The sequence below is a fragment of the Sprattus sprattus genome (genome assembly GCF_963457725.1).
Source record: "Sprattus sprattus genome assembly, chromosome: 5".
Taxonomy (NCBI): Eukaryota; Metazoa; Chordata; class Actinopteri; order Clupeiformes; family Clupeidae; genus Sprattus; species Sprattus sprattus.
In genome coordinates this window covers 43,043,368-43,067,945 of record NC_137924.1, presented here as the reverse complement: position 1 = coordinate 43,067,945, position 24,578 = coordinate 43,043,368, and the positions used below count along the sequence as shown (strand labels likewise).

Genomic DNA, 24,578 nt, shown 5'->3' with positions numbered 1-24,578 from the left:
TCTCTTGTTTTTTCATTTCAGTGAAGGACAGACTCAAGCAGAGGGTGATGAAGCAGTTCACATTTCATTTAGTGGGATGTCAATACAAAAAAGAACATGTCACAGGTCACACCAGTCCATGTAAAGCTCAGTTAGCTAACATACTCATGTTTTAATGCTCAGTGTTCAGCTATTTAATCTTTAAAAAGGCAGAATTGAATTGCAGTCTTATAAACATTTCTCATGTAACTTGAACAAGGTGGCCATGTGGCCATATATTTAAACATGCAGAGGCAAATATGTCTTCTCCACCTTCTGGAAGGAATTTCGTTTTTGCGGTCATAGGGTTGGTTACAATATGGACAATCTGGATTAGTAGCTCTTGTTTAATACAATTCTAAAACAAAAAAAAAAACTTGTTAGAACCGAGTGCATGGGTATGATTTTTCTGATTCAGTTCACTGTGAAGGAAAATCAAGACAAGGTTTTTCATGATCCACAAGGTCATGACCTCACGGCTTGCAGTTAAGAGCAGGTGACTAAAGCCAAATATCCAAAGCTACTAAAAATGAGGATGAAATGATGATGAAAATGATGAAGAAGGATATGGAAAAAAAGAGGAGAAAGAGCATGTTTCACTCTGTGATTTCACAGAGGCCTTTCTTGTGGTATGTACACTGTAAACTAATGGAGGAGAGGGGGAACAAGTACCACTGTCTTATTATGTATGCTTATCTTGGAAGGCTCATTCTCTGAGATCAGATGTCAAATGTCTGATGTCAGACATTGCTGCTTTAACACCCTCATTGTCAACTGTACAACTGAGGTTCTCTTCGATTTGTGTGTATGTACGTTACCAATGTTGAAAACAAACACTGACAAAGAGATTTGGGTTGGAAATTGTGATGAGACTACAAATACATTTTTGGGGGTTAAAGGTGGACCTACAAACAGGTGTGCATCTCAAGTAGTCATGTCCATCAGCCTCTGAATAGGAGGTAGTTTGGAAGGAAAGCAGTAGTTACCAAAACCTCATTCGAAGGTGTGTTTAACAGATTGGGATCTGTATGCGTCACTAGTGACAAATTGAGGAGCTAAAAACTAGCAATGCAATAACAAAGGGAGAGGAGACCTGAAACACATACACCTCTCACCCCTGGAACATACGACATGGAAAACTCTTTTCACAAAGTCCATTCAACTCTTAATGGTCAACTCTTAATGGCCTACACCGCTGTGAGTCGAATATTTAAGGTTAGTGTTGTCTAGAAATATTGAAATAATTACAATAAAAAAGCAAAGAATAAAGCCCTACATTTTGTGAATGCTCTTCTCTACTATTCCACAGGATTTAAACATGTTTGCTATCTCTGTTTCTCACACCTGCTGCTGATTCCACACGGAAATCTTCTGTTTGAAAGTAGGCTACACCTAACACATGAGGCACCACAAACACATCATCATTCAGAAAAGAAACACCTACATTTCAATGGAAAAGACTGAATATGAAAATGAAAATATGTAACCAAAAATGATTTATGTAATTAGGAGCTTTTCTTAAAACATTGTCCTTCTGCATGACACAAGCATATGGGAGATATTACTACATCAGTGGTGAATGATTAACTGTGCATATATAACCTACCAATACTCAGCTATAGACATAAACACATTGAAATTTGACATAATTACTCAGTGGATAAACTGCATCACCCTCTGGTACAGTTCTAAAAGTGTGGTATCAGTGCAAAGGTCTACAGGAAGATGGTGAAAACGTGCACACTAACCAATTTTACATATGTGTGTCCAAAATTGCAGCCAGTGAAAGAGGTTACAAAAGGGGTCAGGGTGGAAGCAAACAGCAGAGTGGAGGGTGTTGCTCACGATGATTGGCAGATAGTCTACTGCGGACAGTAAGCTGATGGAGGATGCGGGAGAAGGAGAAGGAGAGGGAGAAAGAGGAGGATCGAGATGGAGGATGCAGAGAAAGACTGGGTCTCAGTGGAGGTCTGACTCATGACTTTGGCCCCTGGTGAGGAGTGATAGTCCAATGGGAAGAGTGGAGGAGGTTGGGCGGGGGGCCTGGGACTGGGGCAAGTGGGTGGCTGACTGGAGGTCAGGTCAGGTGATGACGGTGGGACCCCGGCGACCAGTCCGCTCGTGGATGTCGGAGATCTTTAGTGCGATGGCGATGAGGGGTCCCAGGACCACCTGCCGAAAGATTGATATTTGCAATCAAATATTTATAAAGGATGGTGGATAGTGGGAAACATATATCTACTCACCTAAACCAAAGAAAAGGGAAGCAATGCAATGCATAGAATAAAGTGTATGACAAGAGGTTTGCATGTGTTGTGCATTGAAAGTAGTTGTGTTTATTTCTGTGTATGTGTTGTTTGGACAGCATCAACAGTCCAACATACAAACACATAATATTAGCAGGGTTGGTTTTTATCTTCTACAGCAGATGAAACAAATGATGGAGATTTGGCTCATTTGACTAATTTGACCCAGCAAAAAGCATGTAAAGTTAAACAGAAGCTTGGATTGCATTCAAAATGCATTCAAAAGAACATCCCCAAAATGGAATCTATAAAGAAAAGTGTATGGACTGTCTAATGTACAGGTGGAATAATGTAACACTACAGAATCTTCTGCCCTGCATACAATGCCTATGTGCATCGTGTTTTTTTATAACTGCGTGCTCTGTGAATGATTCCTTATGTAATAAAATATCATGATAACACTGCCAATCACTTCTAAAAGGTTAGTCAAGAATCTGGGCATAATGCACCTGAAAATATTGTATAATAGTATGCATCAATTTGTCCCTTTTTGGCAACTCGTTTTGGTATCACTGTCAGAATAATTTTTATGATATATGCTCATACGATGGTATACGTGAAATAGATTAACACATGTCACATTCCCATTTTCCATCCAGGATATGCGCAATGTAGTTCTGTATTATAAGATGGAACACCCTGCAAAAATGTAAGAAATGCCAGCTATATCGCCAGTTATACGTTTTTTCAGTGCCAGCTGGGCTGTTGGTGGTGTTCGCTAGTTTGCTAGTTTAAGACCAACCCTCATTACTTCTGCTTTAAAATCAGTTCTGGTAACTATAACCTTTGTTGGTGTCTCTTTGGTTCTGTAACTGTGCTCCTTAGCCTACATAGCAATCTGAGTCACAAGTTCAGCTGAACAAACCAAAAGAACATATCCCTCTGCTTATTTCTAATGTTTCTATAAAACCAATAAACATTTCTTCTTTATTCACACAACATCTGACCAGCAAGCCCAGGCCAGTTATTAATGTATTGTTTTGAAAGGCTTGGTAATCTTAGTAATCTTGGTAATCACTGGACGCTTTAAACTAGCCATAGATTTATCAACTGAATACAGCCTTATCAATCCACGGGGAAAACAACTCACGATGTGGCCTGTCATACTTTAGATGGATTGCTCAACAGCATTTCAAAAACACCAATAAAATGTAGTTTCCTTCATCCATGCCGTAGCCTTCGCCATCGTCTGTGCACAACAGTGTCTAATAGATACTGCACAATGCAGCCAAATTATCTAACTAGCATCCAACAAATTCAGGTCACTTATCAATATGGGCATGATAATATCGCCAGCTATTGCCTGTGATAAGCCAGACAGACATTTATCAACCAGTTATCAATTCCACAGTGTCAAGAGGCCAACAAGACCAACAGCACTCATTCAGTTGTTAATCTAAGTTAATTGCTGCCTGTATAATGCGGTTGTTATGTGTGTTGCTGTTGTTTAGTGAGAAGAGGCAGGTGGGGTCTATGGGACACACTAGTAATAATAATAATAATAACTAGAAAATGCATTTCCTGAAGGAAATACTAGTGCATGAAATGCAAAAGTTAAGAAAGGAAGAAGAAAAGAAAGAAGAGTGAAAGAAGGAAAGAAGAAAGGAAAGAAGAGTGAAAGAAGGAAAGAAGAGTGGAAGATTGAAAGAAGAAAAGAAAGAAGCGTGAAAGAAGGAAAGAAGAGAGGGAAGAAGAGTGAAAGAAGGAAAGAAGAAAGGAGAGTGAAGAAAGGGAAAAAGAGTGAAGAAAGGAAAGAAGAGTGAAAGAAGGAAAGAATAGTTGAAGAAGGAAAGAAGAAAAGAAAGAAGCGTGAAAGAAGGAAAGAAGAGAGGGAAGAAGAGTGAAAGAAGGAAAGAAGAAAGGAGAGTGAAGAAAGGAAAGAAAAGTGAAAGAAGGAAAGAAGAGTGGAAGAAGAAAGGAAAGAAGAGTGGAAGAAGGAAAGAAGAGTGAACAAGAGTGCTCACAAGAGGCTCTGGATAAAGAGAAAAAGAGAGTGAAAATATTGAAAAAAGGAGATAAAAATGGAGTAAAGAAGAGAGATTGAGTGTGAGAGAAAGTAGACTGATAGGGATAGAGAGAAAGATGGAGAGATGGAGAGAAAAAAAAGTAGAGAATGGAAGGTGTCTTAATGTTCCTAGTTACAGTTAAATTGAGAGGGACAGAGAAGAGGTTCCTTGGATTTGGCGCAGGTGTCAGTGAAGCACAGGTGCAAGCCAGTTTAAAGACCCTATTATGATGTCATAATGGCCCAATGTAAGTCAATGGGAACATTTTGATTTGTTTTTATTTAATATCTTAAAAAGTATAAAGTTAGAAAAGTGAAAAATACATAGCATAAGTGTCCTTTACATGACCTACGCGACAAAGTTTGAATGAAGTTTCTACGTTAAGCGGTTCGGGCTGAATTAATCGCAGAAAAAGGTAACAAGAAGAAGAAGAAGAAGCCTAGGAATAACAATACAGGGCATTTCATGCACTGTAATAATAATTCCTTAGACTTATATAGAGCTTTTTTAGTATCCAAAGTACCCAAAGACGCTTTGCCAGAGTTCTTCTCTTTGGCTGCCTAAAATGTCTATCAAATCTGAGAACCATTTTGAAACAATTTGAAAATATAAATACAAAATTTAAAAACGGGTCTGAAAGATGTGGATTAGGGTGAGATGAGGGAGAGAGTAAACAAATGCACTGAAAGCAGATGACACAAAAAGTGTAAAGTTGATATGATCTGGAGGTCTGAAAACGAAGAAGGAAGAGGAGAAGGGATGAGATTTCAGCTATTGTTTTTGAAAACAGCCTACACGGAAGAGTCACTGTCCAATAAAAATTGAGTTTCATTTCAGTATCAATTGAACTGAGGTGAAATTTCAGTCAAAGGTTAAAGTATAACCACCATAACACATGCATAAACACAAACTCTCTAGAGCTCAAATTTGCCACGCTATACAAACTACTGGTAATCAGCTACAAAATCGTTGTGAAGCCCTCATAAACTACAGTCTCTGAACCAAGTTCGAGAAGGTCCAGGTGCTGTTAGAATTTTACAGGCTGTCAATCCATAAACCAGGGAGCGTGAGATGGTTAAACTTGATACTGTTTCAACAATATCCAAATGAGTGGACAATAGAAACGAGAGGCAGATCTTATTTCGACTTAACGGAGACAAAGGCGTGACAGATACTGTACACTAAGCTAACACAGGGAACTACACAGGCATCAAACAGCAATAAACACAGACAACATGATAACAGGCACACATGCTAACATTAGACACAAAAAGGAGACACGACCTACAGGACATACTAATTTGGAACACTTACACAGAATGAACAGTCAGGACCCTTTTTTTTTTATTAGCAAGTCCACCTACAGCTACAGCTTATTTAATTACTTGGCAAAATAATTTTGCTAACTTCAGAACATGAGCAACATTTGAAGTGTAAACATGGGTGCAAGGTAGGTTATATATAAACCATACATTCTTTCTATGATACTGTATCTGAAGGGATACGGCATATACTATACAAAAATAAACAAATATGAATTGGACAGACTTTTTCCATATGGAGAGATTTCCAAGGAGAGATGAAATTGGAAGTATTAAATTGAGGCATTACCCAAGACAGTGGAAAGGTACAATATTAAAGTCAAGACGGAGAACAAAGAGGAGGATGAAGTGGAGGACTGGCAGGCCTAGGGTGAGTGTGGTGTCCTGTACCTGTGGTTCCCTGTTGTGTCTCTCAGGGTCCCGTTCAAAGCTCTCAGCGTAGATGCGGACGGTGGCTCCCACTCCCACACCCGTCCCACTGAGACGAAAGATGAGCCTGGACGACTCAGAGAAGACGATCCTCAAACCCTGGAGAGGCAGAGAGAAGAAAGATTCATCCATTTTCAAAGGCATTGTCTTTTCCTTTAATGATGTGTGCTTCTCATTCATATCTGCTTGGCCATCTTCATTCCATTAGCATCATTTACAACCTACCCATTTGCAAAAATGTATCAAACACTGACCTTTATAACATTTGGAAATTTCCCACAAATCTGTCAAAACCTAGCTCAAAGCTTAACTAACCGGACTTCAACAACACAATAAATTAAAACAAAAATTAAATGTACAGCAAAGAGTAGAAAAAAAACCACGATAAACATTTTTGAATATACATTTAATTTGTACAATATTTTTACATTATAAAACATCCTTGCAAGACTTCCAAGAAAATCAGAGCAGACAAACAGTCCTAAGTGCAGTTTAACAGAGGCTTCGTAATAAATGTCACCGGACTATTCTAAGAAAGACAAAAGTTTTATAATGCACACAAACAAGATGACTGTCTGCTGAATCACTTCACATAGGGTAACATACCTGACATCTGTCAAAACAGTGCTAGCAACTTAGCTCCCCTCTCCATTAATTTACTGATGTGGGTCATCATTGCTGATAGCACTTCTTGACGTTCAGTCAGGCGTTCAGAATGATCAATAACATGATCAAAGCAATACCCAACCACCAACCCTCCTACGGCCGTAGTATCAGCAGGAGGCTGGTGTTGAATTATATATCAGGTAGAATGAAGAACACACATCACCTCAAACCTTGATAACACCTGACAACACTGCCCTCTTCAGGACTCTAAAGGCATCCACAATAGCTGACATGGTAGAATAGATGAACTCGGATGAGCATACGGTGTATTTCAGAGCTCTGCCACCAGGCAAAAAAAAAAAATGCTGTCATTACTGATGCTTGGGTGGCATGTAGATTCTAAAAAGATTTCCAAAATCTCACAGGGCAGGACAGTTGAGCCCCTCTCTGGTTGCCTTTGCTGAGGTACTCATGGAGGAACAAAGGCCGCCATCACGACGCACACAAATTTGCCTTTGGATGGATTCCCACTAGGACAGTTTAGAGAGGCTAAAATACTGTTGGAATACTACTAGACTCTTGAGTGCAACAAAGCGATTAGACTTGACCAACATTTGCAAAATAAGATGTTACGAACCTTTAAATTCGTCTTCTACAATATATGTTTTAGCAGTCTTAATGCCATTTGTGTTAGGTAATTATCACAACATCAAATCTTTTTAACCTGGCAGAACAAGATGAGAAAAAAGGTCACAGAGATTCTACATACAGGCACCAAAAGCTCCTCTCCTAAGGTCCTACATGTCACTGTGCAAATGTGTGTTTGAAAGGGTGACAAAGAGGTGAGGGGGGAGGAGGGGGGTTGAGGGCTTGAAAGGAATTCAGTGGCTCCTCACACTCAGCGTGAGTGGAATAGTTGTGCAAAGCTCAACTGCTGCATATGCAAACGCACATATCTGTAGCAGGTCTTCTTCTGACTGTCCCTGACTGGGTGACCCATGGGTGTGTGTGTGTGTGTGTGTGGGCGTGAGGCATGTGTGGGCGTTTGTGCGTGTGTGTGTGTGTGCGTTTGTGCGTGTGTGTGTGTGTGTGTGTGTGTGTGTGTGTGTGTGTGTGAGAGTGTGTCTGTGTGTGTCTGTGTATGTGTGTGTGTGTCTGTGTGTGTGTGTGTGTGTGTGTGTGTGGGCGTGAGGCATGTGTGGGCGTTTGTGCGTGTGTGTGTGTGTGCGTTTGTGCGTGTGTGTGTGTGTGTGTGTGTGTGTGTGTGTGTGTGTGTGTGTGTGTGTGTGTGTGTGTGTGTGTGTGTGAGAGTGTGTCTGTGTGTGTCTGTGTATGTGTGTGTGTGTCTGTGTGTGTGTGTGTGTGTGTGTGTGTGTTTGTGTGTGTGTGTGTGTGTCTGTGTGTGTGTGTCTGTGTGTGTGTGTGTGTGTGTCTGTGTGTGTGTGTGTGTGTGTCTGTGTGTCTGTGTCTGTGTGTGTCTGTGTGTGTCTGTGTGTGTGTGTGTGTGCACTGTGAAAGGCATATTTTTGTTTGGTTGGACAGCTGATACCCTTGTGGAGGGCCCCGGTGCCACTGACAGTTGCGGAAGAGAGGGGCAGCAGCTGAAACAACTGTGGCATGCGTGGGATGTCTAAGCAACGCCACTGTGATAACACCCACAAGGACAGACAGTGATGGATTAGGGCTAGCGACCGGACGTAGCTGGTATCTAACACACGAAACATTTATGTTTTTCTATTATTCATTTCATAAAATACTCTTACGTGTGACAAAAGTGACTGAAATGTTGAAAAATGCGGCATGAAGAAATTATAATTACAATTACGATGGTGCATACATTATATATATCATTAATATTGCAGGAATATAACAAAATTGCAACCCGCAGTCGCAGTTGCAGGAAATCCTTGAATTTGTAAAATCATAAGATTGCAAAATCCTGGAGGGACTGACTTTCAGTAGCATCTCAACAACATTCTTCAGGATTCAATGTTATATTTTAAGTATTGTTCCATTGCATGTATGTGTGTATGCATGTATATGCATCTGTTTGTGTATGTCTGTGTTGGGTAGTGTCTTCACACATTCCTGGTTGGAACAGAACCGTCAGCTGAGAAAACCTCAAATACTGGGTGTGAACAGAGGAAAGAGGGATGAGAGGGGAGGGAAAGAGAAAGGGAAGAAGGGATTAGAAAGATGGCAGGGACGGATGGAACAGAGAGGTCATTTGGAGTGTTCCATTCAACATGACAGGGTTGGGCCACTGCGGTGAACCTTCCAGACTGCTATATGTCAGCTCTGCCTCTCTCTCTTTGTTTCTGGCTGCCTATGCATCTGTGTTTGTTTACATTCTTTAGAGGGGGATTAAGGTAGTTCACATTGTTTCAAGGTAATGGACCAAATGTTTGATGTCATTCCATGTAAACTGCTCACAAATACATCTTCACTCCTTGGACAGAAGGTGTCCTACCATAACAGAACTAAGTCCTTAATCTTACCCTACAGTGCTGATTCCACCATTTTAGTTTTTTGCTTTTGAAACAGAGGAACTGGGCAGAAGAACCTTAGTATAGAAATATAATTTGATTTCGACAGCCCAGTGATAATGCTTAATCGTGACCTCATACCCTGAACTTTTGCTAACGTTAAAGATACATAAAATAGTTTTTGTCTAAAACGAACAACCTAACAGCCAACAGACTTGCCTTGCTAACACCAACAACAGCACAGCTGAAACAGATAAAAGCTAGATAACTTGTTAACGGACACATTGGACGCCACTGGTGCTATAAAACTTGGTTTCCAACCCCGGAGCACAAAACAGTATAACGGAGAGCCTAGGCTGCTAGTGGAATGACGAGTGTGTTTGCCTCACCTTCACATGACTATATGCCACCAAATTTGAAATCAAAGGTGTTATAAAAGCAAGCTACCAACAAAAATACTGTATACCCCAAAAGTAATACAGACCTCTATGACTCTCTCTAGATCATAAAGACATACTGTAGAGGCTGAATGAACAGTGATCTCTAACCTGGTTCCGGGCCACAGTCCCATCCACGGGGTCGATGTACTCAAAGTTGTCAGCCTTCTCCACGCTGTAGACGCTGTTTCCCACGGCAAACTTCTGACTGCAGAATGCTTTGTCTGAGATGACAGCTTCTAGGTCCTTCATCAGGTAGAATGCAGCTCTGGGGTCGATGGCCTCATAATCAAACCTTGAGTAGAAAGATACAGGAGCACAAATACATGCTGTCTGACAAGTAAGAGTGAAGAAGTTTTGCTTCAAATTTCATGAGAGTCACGTACATTCTCAGTCCAGGGTGGGAAATTTACATATTTTTTAGGGGGCAATTTTTGCCCCCACTTACTGAAATCCAGGGGCATTTCACAAAAAATTGGGGGCACTTTTAGAAACTTGTGAAAAACATTTAACCTTTGTTCAAAATAATAAACACACTTATTTAGGCTTAAAGCAGCAATACGGAATTATGTTCCAAAACTAGTACGCCAACTACCTAAAAGGCATGCAAAAACCTTGTAACCACCACCAACAGCCCAGCTGACACAGATAGAAGCTTGCCACCACACTAACTGGTGTATTTTTGCAGTACCTGGCATGTCATGCATGTGAAAGCTTTTCTTCCATTTTTGCAGGGTGTTCCAGCCCGTTACACAGAACTACATTGGACATATCTTTGATGGCTAGTGGGAAAGACACAGGCCTTGATCGGTCCTTCACATGACCATATGCGATCAAAATGAATTTAGAGGATGGTACCAAAACTAGTTGCCTATAAAACCATACCTCAAAAAGTGTTAAATTGTTGCATAGTGTTACTTTAAAGTATATGAACAATTGTCATTAAATGGCAATAATAAGACTATTAGGCATTAGTCTACATATTCAAAGTGTTTTCTTAGATTTTTTGAAGAAAAACCAAACAGACAACGTAAATTACACAATCATATTCACGTTTATTCTTATTTCTTTGTGGTTATTAGTTGTTATTATTATTATTCATTATTATTATTATTCAACTATTAACAATCGTTTTTTTCTTTCTTTTTTTAATAATAATAACACATTATATTTATGGATTTTTGTGTTACCTTTAATCATGTTATACCTACCATAGTAGGCCTACAGGAAATACAGATAAGACTAGTAAGCTAGCTTGCAAGCAAGCCTTTGTAGCTAACGCACAATCAGAGATAGCTAACGTTAGCTAACTAACATTTAACTAGCTTAACCGAACTAAATCATTTCTAAAAGTATTATCACTAGTTATCATTCACCGTAGGCGATGGCGTGTTGCTTGGCGCCTGGTGACGAAAGGCCATGGATTTCTGTATGTTTTCGCTCCCCTTGAAGAAGTCAGCAGAAACATTTGCCTGTGCTGACAACGACTTGGGCAACTCGTTGTCCACAAGTCCGACATGCATTGAAAAAAAAATCTGGTCTTTTTCTCGTCGTCGTCGTCGTCATCCTCCACCCCTGGACAATCTAACTTAAAAATTTTGACAGTCGCTGGGTGTGTGAATTAATTTTATCTTAACCTGAGATGGTGACAGAGACTGCGCTGATCCTCATTTCTCCTCACTCTCGCAGTCACAGGTCTGATTAGGAAGCGCTCCAAATATTTTTAGTTAGAACGTTCGGTTCTTCACGCAACAATCAGTCAAGGCGAAAATCTAAACATTTAATGGCAACTGACCGGGTCATATAGGCTACGATGTTTTTGACACGTTCATTAAATTATTATTACACAAAATTATGGGGGCATTTTTTGCCCCTCTCCTAGTCATTTTAGGGGCAAAACTATATTTCTTAGGGGCAGTTTTGCCCTTTGCCCTCGCTAATTTCCGACGCTGTCTCAGTCACAGATTTAGTTCCATTTTGGTGTTACATGGCAACATGCTACAATGGAAGTTTTATCAGAAGATGGCCACCACATGCACAGCTTGGCATGGCTCAGCAAACCAATGGAAATATTTTTTTAGTGGTAATGTCAAACTTTCTGGGAAGCCTGTCATAGAGCAGGGATTGTTTTTGGAACACTCTGAATGGTAATGAGCTCCTTCAAGGGAAGCGCTTCATCGAGGGCTGGAGGAGCCAAACAAGGGGGGGGGGGTTGGGTGCTTTAAGCATAAAACAGCCATGATGTTGGGAAGTCTATGTTAAAGCTATGAAAGCCACTGTGAATTCAGCGAATCAGCCATGAATTTTAACATGCTACCCAAACATCCAATCAAAGGGTCTGGGCAGTCCTGGTCTGTACTAACGGGTACCGCACAGCAGGACTCATCGACAAAGTAATTGTACCACACAGGCACACGGAGGCAGAGCAGGACTCACCGACAGAAGTAATTGCGTCCCAGTTTGGTCCAGTGATCCCTCACAATGTCCTCCACCCCCTGTTTTCGAGCAGCCATGATGGACAGCCACACCAGCACCGTCCACAGGCCATCCTTCTCCCGGATGTGATCAGAGCCTGCTCATTGGTTAAACCCAGGGGCACAGAAACGGGACTCATCAGAACTTTACAAGGATGATATATTTGGATCTGTGCGAAGGACATCCTGCACTTCCAAAAGCTCACTTAATTCAGCTACACTCTGACCCAACACACTATAGGTTGGGCCTGCAAGCACGCTTGATGAAGACACAGAAGCTCGGTCATACTATGCACAGTGGAGTGTATAGTGCTGCCGGACAGTGGTCATACAAAAGAAACTACTGTGACTATACACATCTCGACAATTACAAGAAAAGGGTGTCATATGGGTTACATTTGTGAATTTACACAGTTTTAGATGTTGAACTGGGCAATGGTATCTAAACTTTCAGTTAAAGTTGACATTTATTACTGAATGAATGCATTATTGTGTATTAATCTACACTACTGAAATGTTGTGTCCCATTTAATATTTGGAGAAATCGTTAGTGATAGTGATGGAAGAACAGATTCTTAACCAAAGCCATGCCTGACCACACAATCTGTGAGAGCTGCCCACAGCTCAAACTGGGCTGGTTTTAGACCTTTTGTTCCACTGTTTTGACATCACAGACTCTAAACACGTTTAACTAAGGCCAAATGTGCCTCAAGGAAATAAAAAGAAAAAAGATGGAGAAAGATTCTAAAAGAATGAGTTAAACCAAATTGCGTGCTGAACCACACAGATCTGACAGATCCAGAATCATCTTCACATGAGATGAGCTCCCCATCAATCTGTCTCTCTCTGTCTGTCTGTCTGTCTCTCTCTCTCTCTCTCTCTCTCTTTCTCTCTCTCCCTCTCTCTCTCTCCCTCTCTCACAACCCATTTCTTTCTCCCGCCACTGCATTGACTCAAAGGCCTATACTCAAAGGCCTACACTACACTTTAGCACAGTCCATATATCATCAGGAGTGGTGTAAACATCTAACCACACCCCGTTGGACAAACATTAAGGGTTTTTCCCCCCAGAGAGGGATAAGCCTCCATTACTCCAGCTGGGGTATGTTCATTTAAACTGCAGCTGAGGCCAGGACTTCAGTTTATCATCAGCCGAGCAGCCACCACCATGTTTGGTATTCAGAGTCGTCATTATGTAACACACCCCATAAATTAAACTTTTCAAGGCCACAATAACAACAAACTGGAGAATACAATCAGGATGAAACTTGTTTTAAAGGGTCTGTTTAGATGATATGTTTCCTCCTAACAACTTAAATCTGTTGACTACTGCTTAAAAGCTGAAAACAGATACTTCACATACTTCAAGAGGAGATAAAGGTTGAGGGAGGCAGCAGTTTTATTGCTGTCCTGACATGAAAGCCAAGTTCACTCTCTCCTCCAAGATTTCAATCACACCCTGCGGTTCAACAGAGCTTAGCGCGATACTCCGCTGTCGGCCAGACTAATGACGGCCCATTGACTAGAACCACTTATTAAGTGTCACATCCTCCCGATCACAGAACAGGTGGCTTTTGATTGGATGTGCTTGTTTACCTTGTATTAGATCTATGAAAGTTGTTTGCATGTGTTGGAGGCCGCAGTTGTGAAGCACATTTCTGGAATTCCAAAGTTATTAAATAATCAAGGACTTGGGGAGGACGGAGAGCTCAGTATAACAGCTCCGTTAATGTGCTTTTCCATAAAAGGGTACACACAAATTTCACATTTCCGTGTAGGACAGTAAACCAACCCCAATATCATTTTCTCTCTCTCTCTCTCTCTCTCTCTCTCTCTCTCTCTCTCTCTCTCTCTCTCTCTCTCTCTCTCTCTCTCACTTTCTCTCTCTCTTTCTCTCTGTCTGTCTCTCGTTCACACTTCCCCTACCCTGCAATCACTCCACCTCACTCATGAACAGTTTTGGGTCGACTGCCAGGGGAGTCCTTTGGGAAATGGTCCTTCAAAAGGCCATATTCCTTTTATAGCAGTGGAACGTCTTGTATTTACAGTGTTTTATTTACAGTTAATGCCAAGAGGTCTTCAGCGAAAGTGCACACACTTCTTTTTGTCATGTTGATGAGTAGGTGTTTTACATAGCAGCAAATAGCTCTTTTTGTCAAGACATCTCATGATGGACCAAAAACTGGACGTGTTGAAACGTGGTGAAAAGTCACAGTCAAAGACGGAAAACGCTTGTTAGTTTATGTCCCCCTGAATATGCTTCCCTGTCAGTTTTGTTCAGGAATTCGGTCTCCCTGTTCAGAGTGCATTAAAATAGGGAGTGGGTAGCGCAAAATGGCTTACTACTGTATGTGTAGCACTGGGATCAGGGAAACAGACCAAGCACTCACCCATCCCAAAGCTCTCCTCTCCACAGAAGGAACACCGCCCCGAGTCCATCAGGTTCCCGAAGAACCTCCACCCAGCGGGAGTCTCATACACGGCCACCTTCATAGCCTTGGCAACCCTGAGGAGGAGAGATACACAGGCATTCAAGGGATCAGGAATACTAGCCTGAGCAGGGCCGGCCCCAGCCATTGCCATCCAGGGGGCACAGAGAGTGGCATGAATGCCAAATACTGGTTAGGTCAAGTATTAACATTATGCCACTTTCCGGCCCTGAGCCTGAGGTAGGCTGCTGTAGGGTTTCAGAATGTTTTGGTTCCTGTCATGACATCTATTCACAATCCTTTCATTTTTACATAGCAACAAGCAGACGTGTGTACAGGTTACTCTGTTTCAGAAGGAACAGGCGGTGAGATTCCAGTCATACAGACTCACTGGATAAGTATTCAGTGTAATAAAAGCTTGTATTGTGTCCTGCTTATGTAAACTATTTGGGAATAAGGGAGGCATTATTATTAAGAAAGGGAGTGAAAATCTGAGCAGTTGTTTGCTTCCTCCTCTTCAGTCCCTGTGGAGTATCAGGCTAAAGACTCAACAAAAATCTTTAGTTTGTTCCACAGCAACTAGACCAAACAAGTGAGCCTCTCTTATGGACCAGTTAGCACTAGCAACCACCATGTGATAAACATCCACAAACAGAGCTCAGACCTCCCCAAAAATGGAATGTTATATCCAGCCATGATACCACCCCAGTGTGTGGTACCAATTCAAACAAACAGATAGTATACTCACTTCTATAACATTGCCCTCAACTACATGTTCTTAAACTGACTTATGGATTATGGACTATCCTATGGATGTTCATCCAAATTATAATTACTAACCGCCCCCCTGACCAAAATGTGATCTTCAAATAGTTAAATAAAAGAGGTCGTCCCTTCACACTGATCTATTCCCCGGGCCTCCAGTGCAGCATAAACACGGCGTACAAAGTGGCCGTGAGTGTAAACAGAGCTGCTGAGAGGCGCTCCTAAAAAGGCACAGTGCTGGGCGGCCGCCACACTCTCCAGGCCCAGAGGGGAGCAGCCCAGCAGGCCAGGGCTGAGGCACAGGGGAAAAAACAAACCCCCTATTTAAGCGCCTTTAAGCAAACGACAGCAAATGCGCTTTCACTTAATCCGCCAGCGGGTGCAAAAAGACGGGTCTACAAGAGGGTCAAAAAGGGACCCCCTACTAATTTTTACCTTTCTCTATTTCCCCATCTCCCCCCTTTCTCTCATGTTATTTCTCCCTCTCTTTTCTTATCACAGTAGCTGATTAAAGGTCTCTTAGAAGACATGTGCTCCTAAGTAAACTACCACCCTCCTTCTCAGATAAGCCAACTCACTTTGCTTTGCCAGCTTGCCCATTTGTCATCACCGAAAATAAGCTCATCTCCCCTTTAATGGATATTGTATTAAAATAACATTGATCTGGGGGGGTGAGATCCATGGGAAAAACATGATGTACTTTAAACATACTGTCCTGTGCACTACAACCACCTAGTGCTTAAGTCCATGTTTTATTGCCTTGCACATCGCTGGACCTCCCCTGGTGGCCCCGTTCCTTTTAACTAGAGGAGTTATACGCAGAACATTACATACAGCAAACATATAGTCTAATTTAATGACATATAGTTTGCTATATAGTGACAGCTTCTCTTGAAGCACCTCTCTTTCCTCTGAGGTAATCTGCTTGGGTGGAGACAGCATCATCTGTTCTGAACATGCTATTTTAAGGAGCAATTTACTACTGACATTTATCCAAACACTGTCCCTGGTATGATCCCCTGGGTTATCCCCTCTGAGAGGAGGTAAGGATTTCATTAACTCATCACTTTTTGACGTGACACGCTGAAACCAGCATACTGAAAATCTCCCACAGTGTCTTTATGGACCATAACGCCGAGGTACATGTGATATGGTGACACAAGGGGGTACATTCAGTACTAACAAACACAAAATACCACACAGATCCAAATGTAATGTTGGCGTTCTGAGCTTCAGACTGCAGTGATCAATCTGTGACTGCCATCACAAAACCAAATCACACGCATAACATTCTTCCTCCACTCATTCAAACATGAAAAGGTTATGCACACTGGAACTGATGTGACATAACTGTACTGATATATTTAGCTGCTGAAGGCCTCCTCATCATGGCTGTGGCTAAGCTCACTGTTATTCATAGTGTTTCAGTTTGTCTAGTGACTTATGCCTGACCCCCCTCCTTTGGCCTCCACGGGGCCCCTGTAGGTTAGGGCTTGGGGTTAGCATTGACAGTCCATGCTGTGGGGGTATTTTTCCAAGTATGTCAAGAACTACAACGGGTCCTGAAGGACAGACTTAACTTTAAACAATCACTATCCATTATTCTGTTCCCTTCACTTCTCACGTAGGCCATGCTGCTGGTTACAATGACCTTTGAGCCATTATGAAAGCTATGCTGAAATGGGCCCCTTCGGACAGATCTTTAAAACTATCTTAGTTCACGCAGCGGGGAGCTCCGTGAGATGTTAGTTCCCCATATTTAGAAGGAGAACATTGCCCGGTAAGAGTCACAGATTGTATATAGCTTAAATGCTCTTTTGCAAATATATAGGAATGCAAACAACAAGGAGACAGTTAAGAGAATATACATGGCGTATTGGTGGCTTGGGGTAAATGTAAGTATCAGCTGGCTGGGATTACTTTATATTTATTTCTGGTGCTTTTTAAGATTGATTGAGCTTGTCAGATGGGGAGGTATTAAAATAATCCCTAAAATATCAGCTCCATCCAAACGGTATTCCAAACACTCCAACTATCCAGGCAAACATTACAACCAAAATTCGGAAAAAAGGGGTACTGAAGCTAACATCAAAAGAAATGGGTGTTATAATTTCGATGAATTTTTTGGGGATATTACATACATACAATCTTTGCCCTTACTATATTTTATGATAACTTATTTTATATATGACCTACCTGCCAATTCAATAAGAAATGTATATGCAAGCTCTTTACCATAGATTTATCATTCAAGTATAATGCATGATCTTTCTCTTGCTGTTTCTTCATCTCTTTGTCGCTTTTGTGCTCTCTGCTATTGTGTATAGTGGTTGGATGGACAGAACTTAATGTGCATTGAGGGCATCGCAATAATGGATATTTTAATCTGGTCTTTAATCATTATCCATGTGTTCCCCATAACTACACAGCTATAAATGTATCCAACGCATGGGAACCCTGTATAAGGAATCATATCTTTGACCTCCTGGAGCAAGAACTGGCAGACGACTTCATTCTCCTGCACAGATGTCTGCTAATATAATTCCTCAGAGCCATTCCAAGAGTTACCCATTCAATTCTGTTCCCCACATTCCACAGTAAATGTCTTGAGGCAAGCAGAGTGGGTGGTCTGAACTGTGGCATAATGGTATCTCCATCTTTGTCTTTCAGGTACATCACCGTTTATCCCTCTTGCACAATGTCCCTCTAGACCCCCCTAACCCTAGTCCTGTGAGGACACATAATGTCCCTGTCCCTTCCTGTCCCTTCCAGTCCCTTCCTGTCCTTTCCCCCAGGCATTGCTACTGGATGCTTCAAGCTGGATGACAGGACTTCTTTGCATGAATTTGACTCAATACTGGCTACAATACTGGCCTATTGTTAGTTTTTAAAACAAACAAAACAAATTATGTTTAATGTATATTTAATTTGCTGCATAATGGATGTCTTAAGACCCTATGTGAGTTGCAACAGCAATGCAATCACAGAGAAATGAGTTGCCTTCAAGCTAGTGTATTTGGGGTGATTTACAATTCAGAGCCAAAACAAACCTGCACTAAACACACACACACACACACACACACACACACACACACACACACACACACACAGTCAGACACAGGAGCTAAATTTGACATTTTAAATTCAACCCATAATAAATGCAGACAGATAAAAAAAGAACCTGGGTTTCAGATGGGTGTGTTGTGTGGTGCGTTTCTCTGAGGTTGCCCGACCCAGGCGTGTTTCATTCTCCTACCTGTCAATGGCGGTGCTGGTGGGCATGCTGCGGGCAAAGCCCCGGACGCCCGCCTGGCGGAAATAGGGGATGCAGGAGAGGTTGGCAGCCACCACAGCCAGGGAGTCCGACGGGTTGACAAAAAACGCATTTTGACCCAGTATCATGCAGCGGTCCTGTCGAGGGAAGACAGGCATTGAGAGGCCATTCAAGTGTGCCTTCAGCTGAAGTCAAGAAGTCTTGTGACGAAGAAAGTAAAGTGTCTGTATGACTGAACAAACCAGTAATACACAGCTTAATTAGGGCCGAGCATTGCCACCTATCCCACAATACATATACACATATTCTATGCCACAATACAGTACATCCCAATATCACGAAAGTATCACAATCATACTACCACAAATTTACGGAAAGTTGCCAATAATAGTCACACTGGGACAGCTCTTGGCTTAATATAAGAGTTATTCTTATGATGTGAACATGCGTTGATTTGTCTTCATACAGACACTATTGAGGGGACAATATGCATACAGTACACTTTGTAGTAATACACAATCCATTAACGTATTGCTTTACTCAGTGTGTAACTTAATTAAATCAGCATGAGAGCTAAATGACCACTAGAAGATGCTTCGTATCTTTGCGTGATTAGTTTGGCATGAAGTGTCACGAGTAAATCAAAGCTAATGTATGTAATTGAAACCTCACATACGAACATTTGCCCCAACCAGCAAGAGGCCAACAGCAGATTGATTGTAGCTGTTCAAATGCTTTTCAGCTGTGTATGTTTTGTCAGTGTATCAACAGCTTTGACATAGTTGTTCTTATTCTTTTGGGAATGAGGGCCCCTATGAACAATCTTTCAAGCCTTTGGCAGATGGACTACTGCTTGCATTGGCACCCGCAACCATGACTTAAAGAGAATTGAGAGGGAGCTCTGAATGTCACACCAACAATCAGGCTAATCCCAGCCCTGATTAAAAACCGAAGACAGCGATGAGAAATGGTTGGATATCAGGGTAAATCAGCACAGAAAGGCAGGTCCTTATCCCGCCCATGATTATAATGGAAATCTTTGATACTGAAACACCAAATTTAGTTTTGCTTTACTTTTTGTGGAGCTCTGCTTAAAAATAGGTTCATTATTTTTCTACTTCATTGTACCTCAAAGTTGATGTTACAATTAGTATTAGTGTGCAACATCAACTTTCATGACGAACCTGGTCTTCTACACACTTGAAAGGAACTCTGAAATGTGATTTTGCTTCAGAATATTTCATGAACATGATGATGGTTGACTCCAGTGATTAAAGACTATGTGTATGCCTTGCATTCAATTACCATTGTAGTCAATGTGGATAATACTAGGTGCTCAGGTCTTCAGTGACTGGCTGCCTGGATGCATGCTGCCCCCGTCCGAAGACTTGATAATGGTGTGACAGTAAAGCCGTGTGATCCTCACCCCATCTGCATCGAAGGCAGCTCCAAACCCAAACTCTCCTCCCTTCATGGCATCTGCCAGCCCGGTGGCGTAGGTCAGGTTGGGGTCGGGATAGTGGCCCCCAAAGTCCTCCAGAGGAACACAGTTCACCGCCGAGTTGGCTGGAGCCCCCAGCTCGTCGCACAGGATCCTCTTGACGTAAGGCCCCATCACTGAAATAAGCACACAAGAACTAGGAGGGGAGATACACACAAATCTGCTGGTTTACAGATTTGCTTACTGTCAACTCTTTCTGCAGGATGGCAGAATTGAATCTTGGGCCTAATAGAAAATGAAATACACTGGTAGAAATGATTAGATCGAACTTATTTTGAAAGATGCTTGTATACTTCAAAAATGCTTGTATACATCAAAGATCATTTTTTTGTTCTCAAAAAAATTGATGCTGATGATATTTGTACCTCCATTCATGGCATCCACCCTCATCTTCAGCTGATCTGGGCCAGTCAGAAGACCTTTGATAGCGTTAAAGTCGAAAATCCCTCGCAGCAAGTTGAGGTACACTTCAACTGAGTCCACTATCTCAACTGGGGACAAAACAGTAAAACTTCTGAAATATTCAATGAGGACTGACAGGGTGTTACACTTATGGATGGTGCTGGATTGCTACTTGTTCTGACTGAATACCTCGGAAGGGCTTAAACTTGTTCTCCAGATCAAAGTCCTGCCGACCCAGTCTGGACAGGTCAATGCGCAGGTCTGGACATATGGCATACTCCTCTAAGGTACGGCTGACCTGGTGGATCTTATCAATGGCGGTATCTGGGGCAGGACCTGAGGAAGAAAACACAAGCACAGTAAGATATCAAGGCATTTGTCATGATGATATTTTGATCTGAACAAAAGGGTCTTGCAATGGCTTTAGTAATACCAGATATGAATGTAATTCTTGTACAGCATTTTACAAAATACATTTAGATGTGTTTTTCCTGAAGAAAGTTTTCCAAAGATGAGTTTTAGAGGAAGCTGGAACAATTGAATACTCAAAACAGAAGGATGTGGGCAGATGGCACAAAAAGGAATAGAATACAATGTCCTACTGGAATGTGTAAAACAACCCCTCTCTTGGGCTACAGTCTCATTCCAGTGGCTCTCACCTCCATTGGCGATGTTGAATTTGATCCCAAAGTCTCCGGTGGGGCCTCCGGGGTTGCGACTGGCGGTGAGGATGATCCCTCCAATGGCCTTTATCTTCCTGATGATGCAGGACACAGCTGGGGTGGACAGGATTCCGTTGTGGCCGATAACCAGCCTCCCAATCTGGAGGACCATTCAGAAACACACTGTCTAATTATATTTCTTATCATCCATCAACAATCCTAACACAACCTTTTCTTTTAGCTATATGACCTGAAGATTTTATAGGAAAAGTGGAACTTCTACTGAACAGTGTTACACAAAGTGATAGGTGATTTTTGTCAGTAAACCTATTTAGTCCACATTGTTTTTTGCAGTTGCCACATGTTTTATACTTACTGAGTGAATGGTGAATATGGAATGGTCAAGGTTACTGCCCGACTAAATAAGACTGAACTAATCTTAGCAAGCAGAGGTTATGATAACAAGCTTTGCACTGTGTCATGCAGTAAATATGACCTTTAACCTTTGGGGTGCCTGGCATAGTTGGTGACACACGTTGCTGCGCTAGTCAGACACTATCTTAAACAGGACTTGTCTTTCATTCATTCATTTAAGTTGATACAGACATTTTGTAGACCACTTGTTTTCATTATCCAAAACATATCCAAAGTTATAGACAATCTAGCTAGTTCTTCTGGCTATGCTTGTGCTTACCACTGAACCACTGAATATGGCAGAGGTTTGTTCTTGTATTCATATTAAGTCCCATGCCTCAGTAGTTTCACCCTATTTTATCTATTCGCTATCCTAATGTCTGTAAGCTTCAGCTTAGATAATTAAAATAATACAACTAACCATGTAGGACTACTTGATAACATCTGACAGAGTCCATTGCTACTGCATTGCAGTATTCTCAGAGCTAAAGCTTGAGTGGGTAGGACTGGAATGTATTTGTCTGGAGTGTATCTGCCCTATTTTTCGGGCAGGGATTACACCAGTCATGAATGTATGCAGTTGACATCACTTTCTTCTTTTACTGAATGGACATAAGGTTGCGTTTTCAGTAACAAGCTGCGAGTCAAATGAGTTCAGCTTTTCTCTATTATTAGAGCGTTACATGACTCTTTTGGCTCTGGCGTTTGTTACGCTGACCTAGTGCTCTATTACACTTCAAAGTTCGTGGGCACTCGCAAAAGTGAGCGCGGCGGACAGTTGAGCAAACTGCCACCAGCTATCCTTTACTGATGTTGGAGTCGCCCGAGCTCTGCTGCCCGCTCAGTATTCCATCAAAGCTTGGTACTGGTCATCCATATAAGGTGTTGTCTGAGATGAACACTGGGAGGGAAAGAGATTTCTCGGGTGCTACATGCCAACAAGCGCACCGCTCCCTGGATTCATGAGCGATGTGTTTAGACATCACCGCAGCAAGATACGTTTTGCCACATCGTGTCATCTCAGTGTCGTGTCATATCTCTGTCTGGTGGAGGGTGCCGGATATAGCCGACATAGTTTAGATACCCATCCACAAATTCCAAAACATTTGTAGACAATGCAAAATTTAGAAACTGCGGCTGTCTGGATCGTCTATGCGGTGGTGTCTCCCTTGTCTGCTAACGCAGCACAGGGAAGCAGTTTTTTTTGCGCGCCTGGGCCGAAGGCCTCCATAGAGGGCATCCCCCAGTCATCTAATCTCCATCCTGAACAGGACAAATGAGTGGAAAGTAAAGATTCTACAGGAAATTGGAGGACGGATGGCAGGATAGCGCAACAGATTACAACAGTGTACTGCAACACTGTTTTTCTCTTCCAAAATTCCTGTCATGTGACTGATTTAACCCTGATTTGCTCAGACTAACTGCCTTATTTGGATTTCACACTAACAGCAAGTTAGTAATATTATAATATTATATTATGACTAGTGCTATGATAAACTGGGAATAAGCACAAGTAACAAGGAGGCAAGTTATCTAGAGCTGTACAGTATAGCCTCCCGTTATCTTTTAAATCAGCTTACTTTTTTTACAGGCAAAGGATGATGGCAAAGAAGAAGGAGAGAATGGTGATTGTGGAGTTTATGTTAAAATATAAGGAACACGAAGAGAAGGATTTCACCAACTATAGACACCTACCCCATTTGCTGCAGACATCTGTACGATGACCTCAATTGCTGTCCGGCTGAAATATCTTCCGTCACTGCCCACAACCATTGTACATCCCTGACGGTCCCGCAGATCGATGGAAGACAAGACACTTTGGATATAGTTTTGCAAGTAGTTTTTCTTGCTCTCGAACACCGTTGTCTTTTTCCTGAGTCCATTAGTCCCTGGTCTTTGGTCATCAAAAGGTGTTGTCTGGACGGTAACGACAGGGATAGGGTTGGTCTCCATTATCTTCTTAACCTACCGGTAGAGGAGGCTTTTGCTATTGTAGCGCAGAGAAATTCACGGTAGACCTCGTATGCTGCTCAGTTAAACAAATAAACACGAACTGAACTTGACCCTGACACTTTTAAGAGAAGCTCGTTAGATCCACACTTGGAGAGCAATCGCTGAGATAGGGTGCGTCCTCAATGACGATGATTGCTGGTACCTCTCAACGGGTGCCTATAATCGAACTCATCGAAAGCACTGTAACGATTACACATAGGGTAGTCTATGCCCATTAAATGTGGATTTTTAAAGTCAGAGAGACAAATACTGTGCTCGACAACTCCCTCTCTTACAAGTAAGCCTTTACAAGGACAGCAGCTTGCCAAAGAAAAATTAGGGAGGGCCAAAAACTCCTATAATCAGCTGCGTCTCCTGCCAAAAATAACCTATGATGTGTGGGAAGAATAGGGTAGGGACCAAAGCTATGTAACCGGACGCTCCCTCTGTCCATGCACTTGTGGACCAACTGAGGGCTGTTACTGGCTCGCTGTCGCTGGGCACGCAAATTAATAAGAGTTTCCGATTCAGTGAGAGACGTGACAAATGTTGATTCTTCTATGCGTCGATCTAAAGGCAGCTACCATTAAGAATAACTCCAAGGAAAAGTTGTAAAATTGAATACGAAACATTTTAACAGTAAATCTGTGGTGTCATTTTGCGTGGATAGCTGACTTGTACAATGCGTAAAGCAACCATCATTCAGAAAAGGTTTTAATTAAAGTAGCCTATCTGATATATTTCAAAAATAAATTCCAACATTGCCCAGTCAAGCAGATAACTACAGGTTGTAAACCGAGTATTTATGTAGCAGCATGAGCTCATCGTAGAATATTTCCACATAATATCACCAACTGACCAGTCAGTTAACATCGCCAACCAATGGGAGAAGAAAACAATGACACCATAGAGAGACAGATCAATGAAGGCTATATTTATTTTCAGGTACCACAAAGTATCAGCAATTACATGTGTTCCGCAAATATATTATTATAACTTTATACATACATAACATTAATACATTTTTTTTTTTTATAAAACGAAGACCAGTGCTC

At 41.8% G+C, this 24,578-nt stretch overlaps 1 protein-coding gene across 1 annotated transcript; it reads right to left on the bottom strand.

The window, feature by feature from the left end:
- Positions 1–23,804, bottom strand: pgm5 (phosphoglucomutase 5). The gene is made up of 11 exons (XM_080838356.1): positions 23,227–23,804; positions 21,115–21,277; positions 20,645–20,791; positions 20,419–20,544; positions 19,979–20,169; positions 18,535–18,689; positions 14,475–14,590; positions 12,047–12,182; positions 9,722–9,905; positions 6,043–6,180; positions 1–2,190 (listed from the first exon to the last, which is right to left on the bottom strand). Exons 1-11 carry the CDS (start codon positions 23,482–23,484, stop codon positions 2,101–2,103), a joined length of 1,704 nt encoding a protein of 567 aa, XP_080694482.1. The 5' UTR covers positions 23,485–23,804; the 3' UTR covers positions 1–2,100.
- Positions 23,805–24,578: the final 774 nt, after the last annotated feature.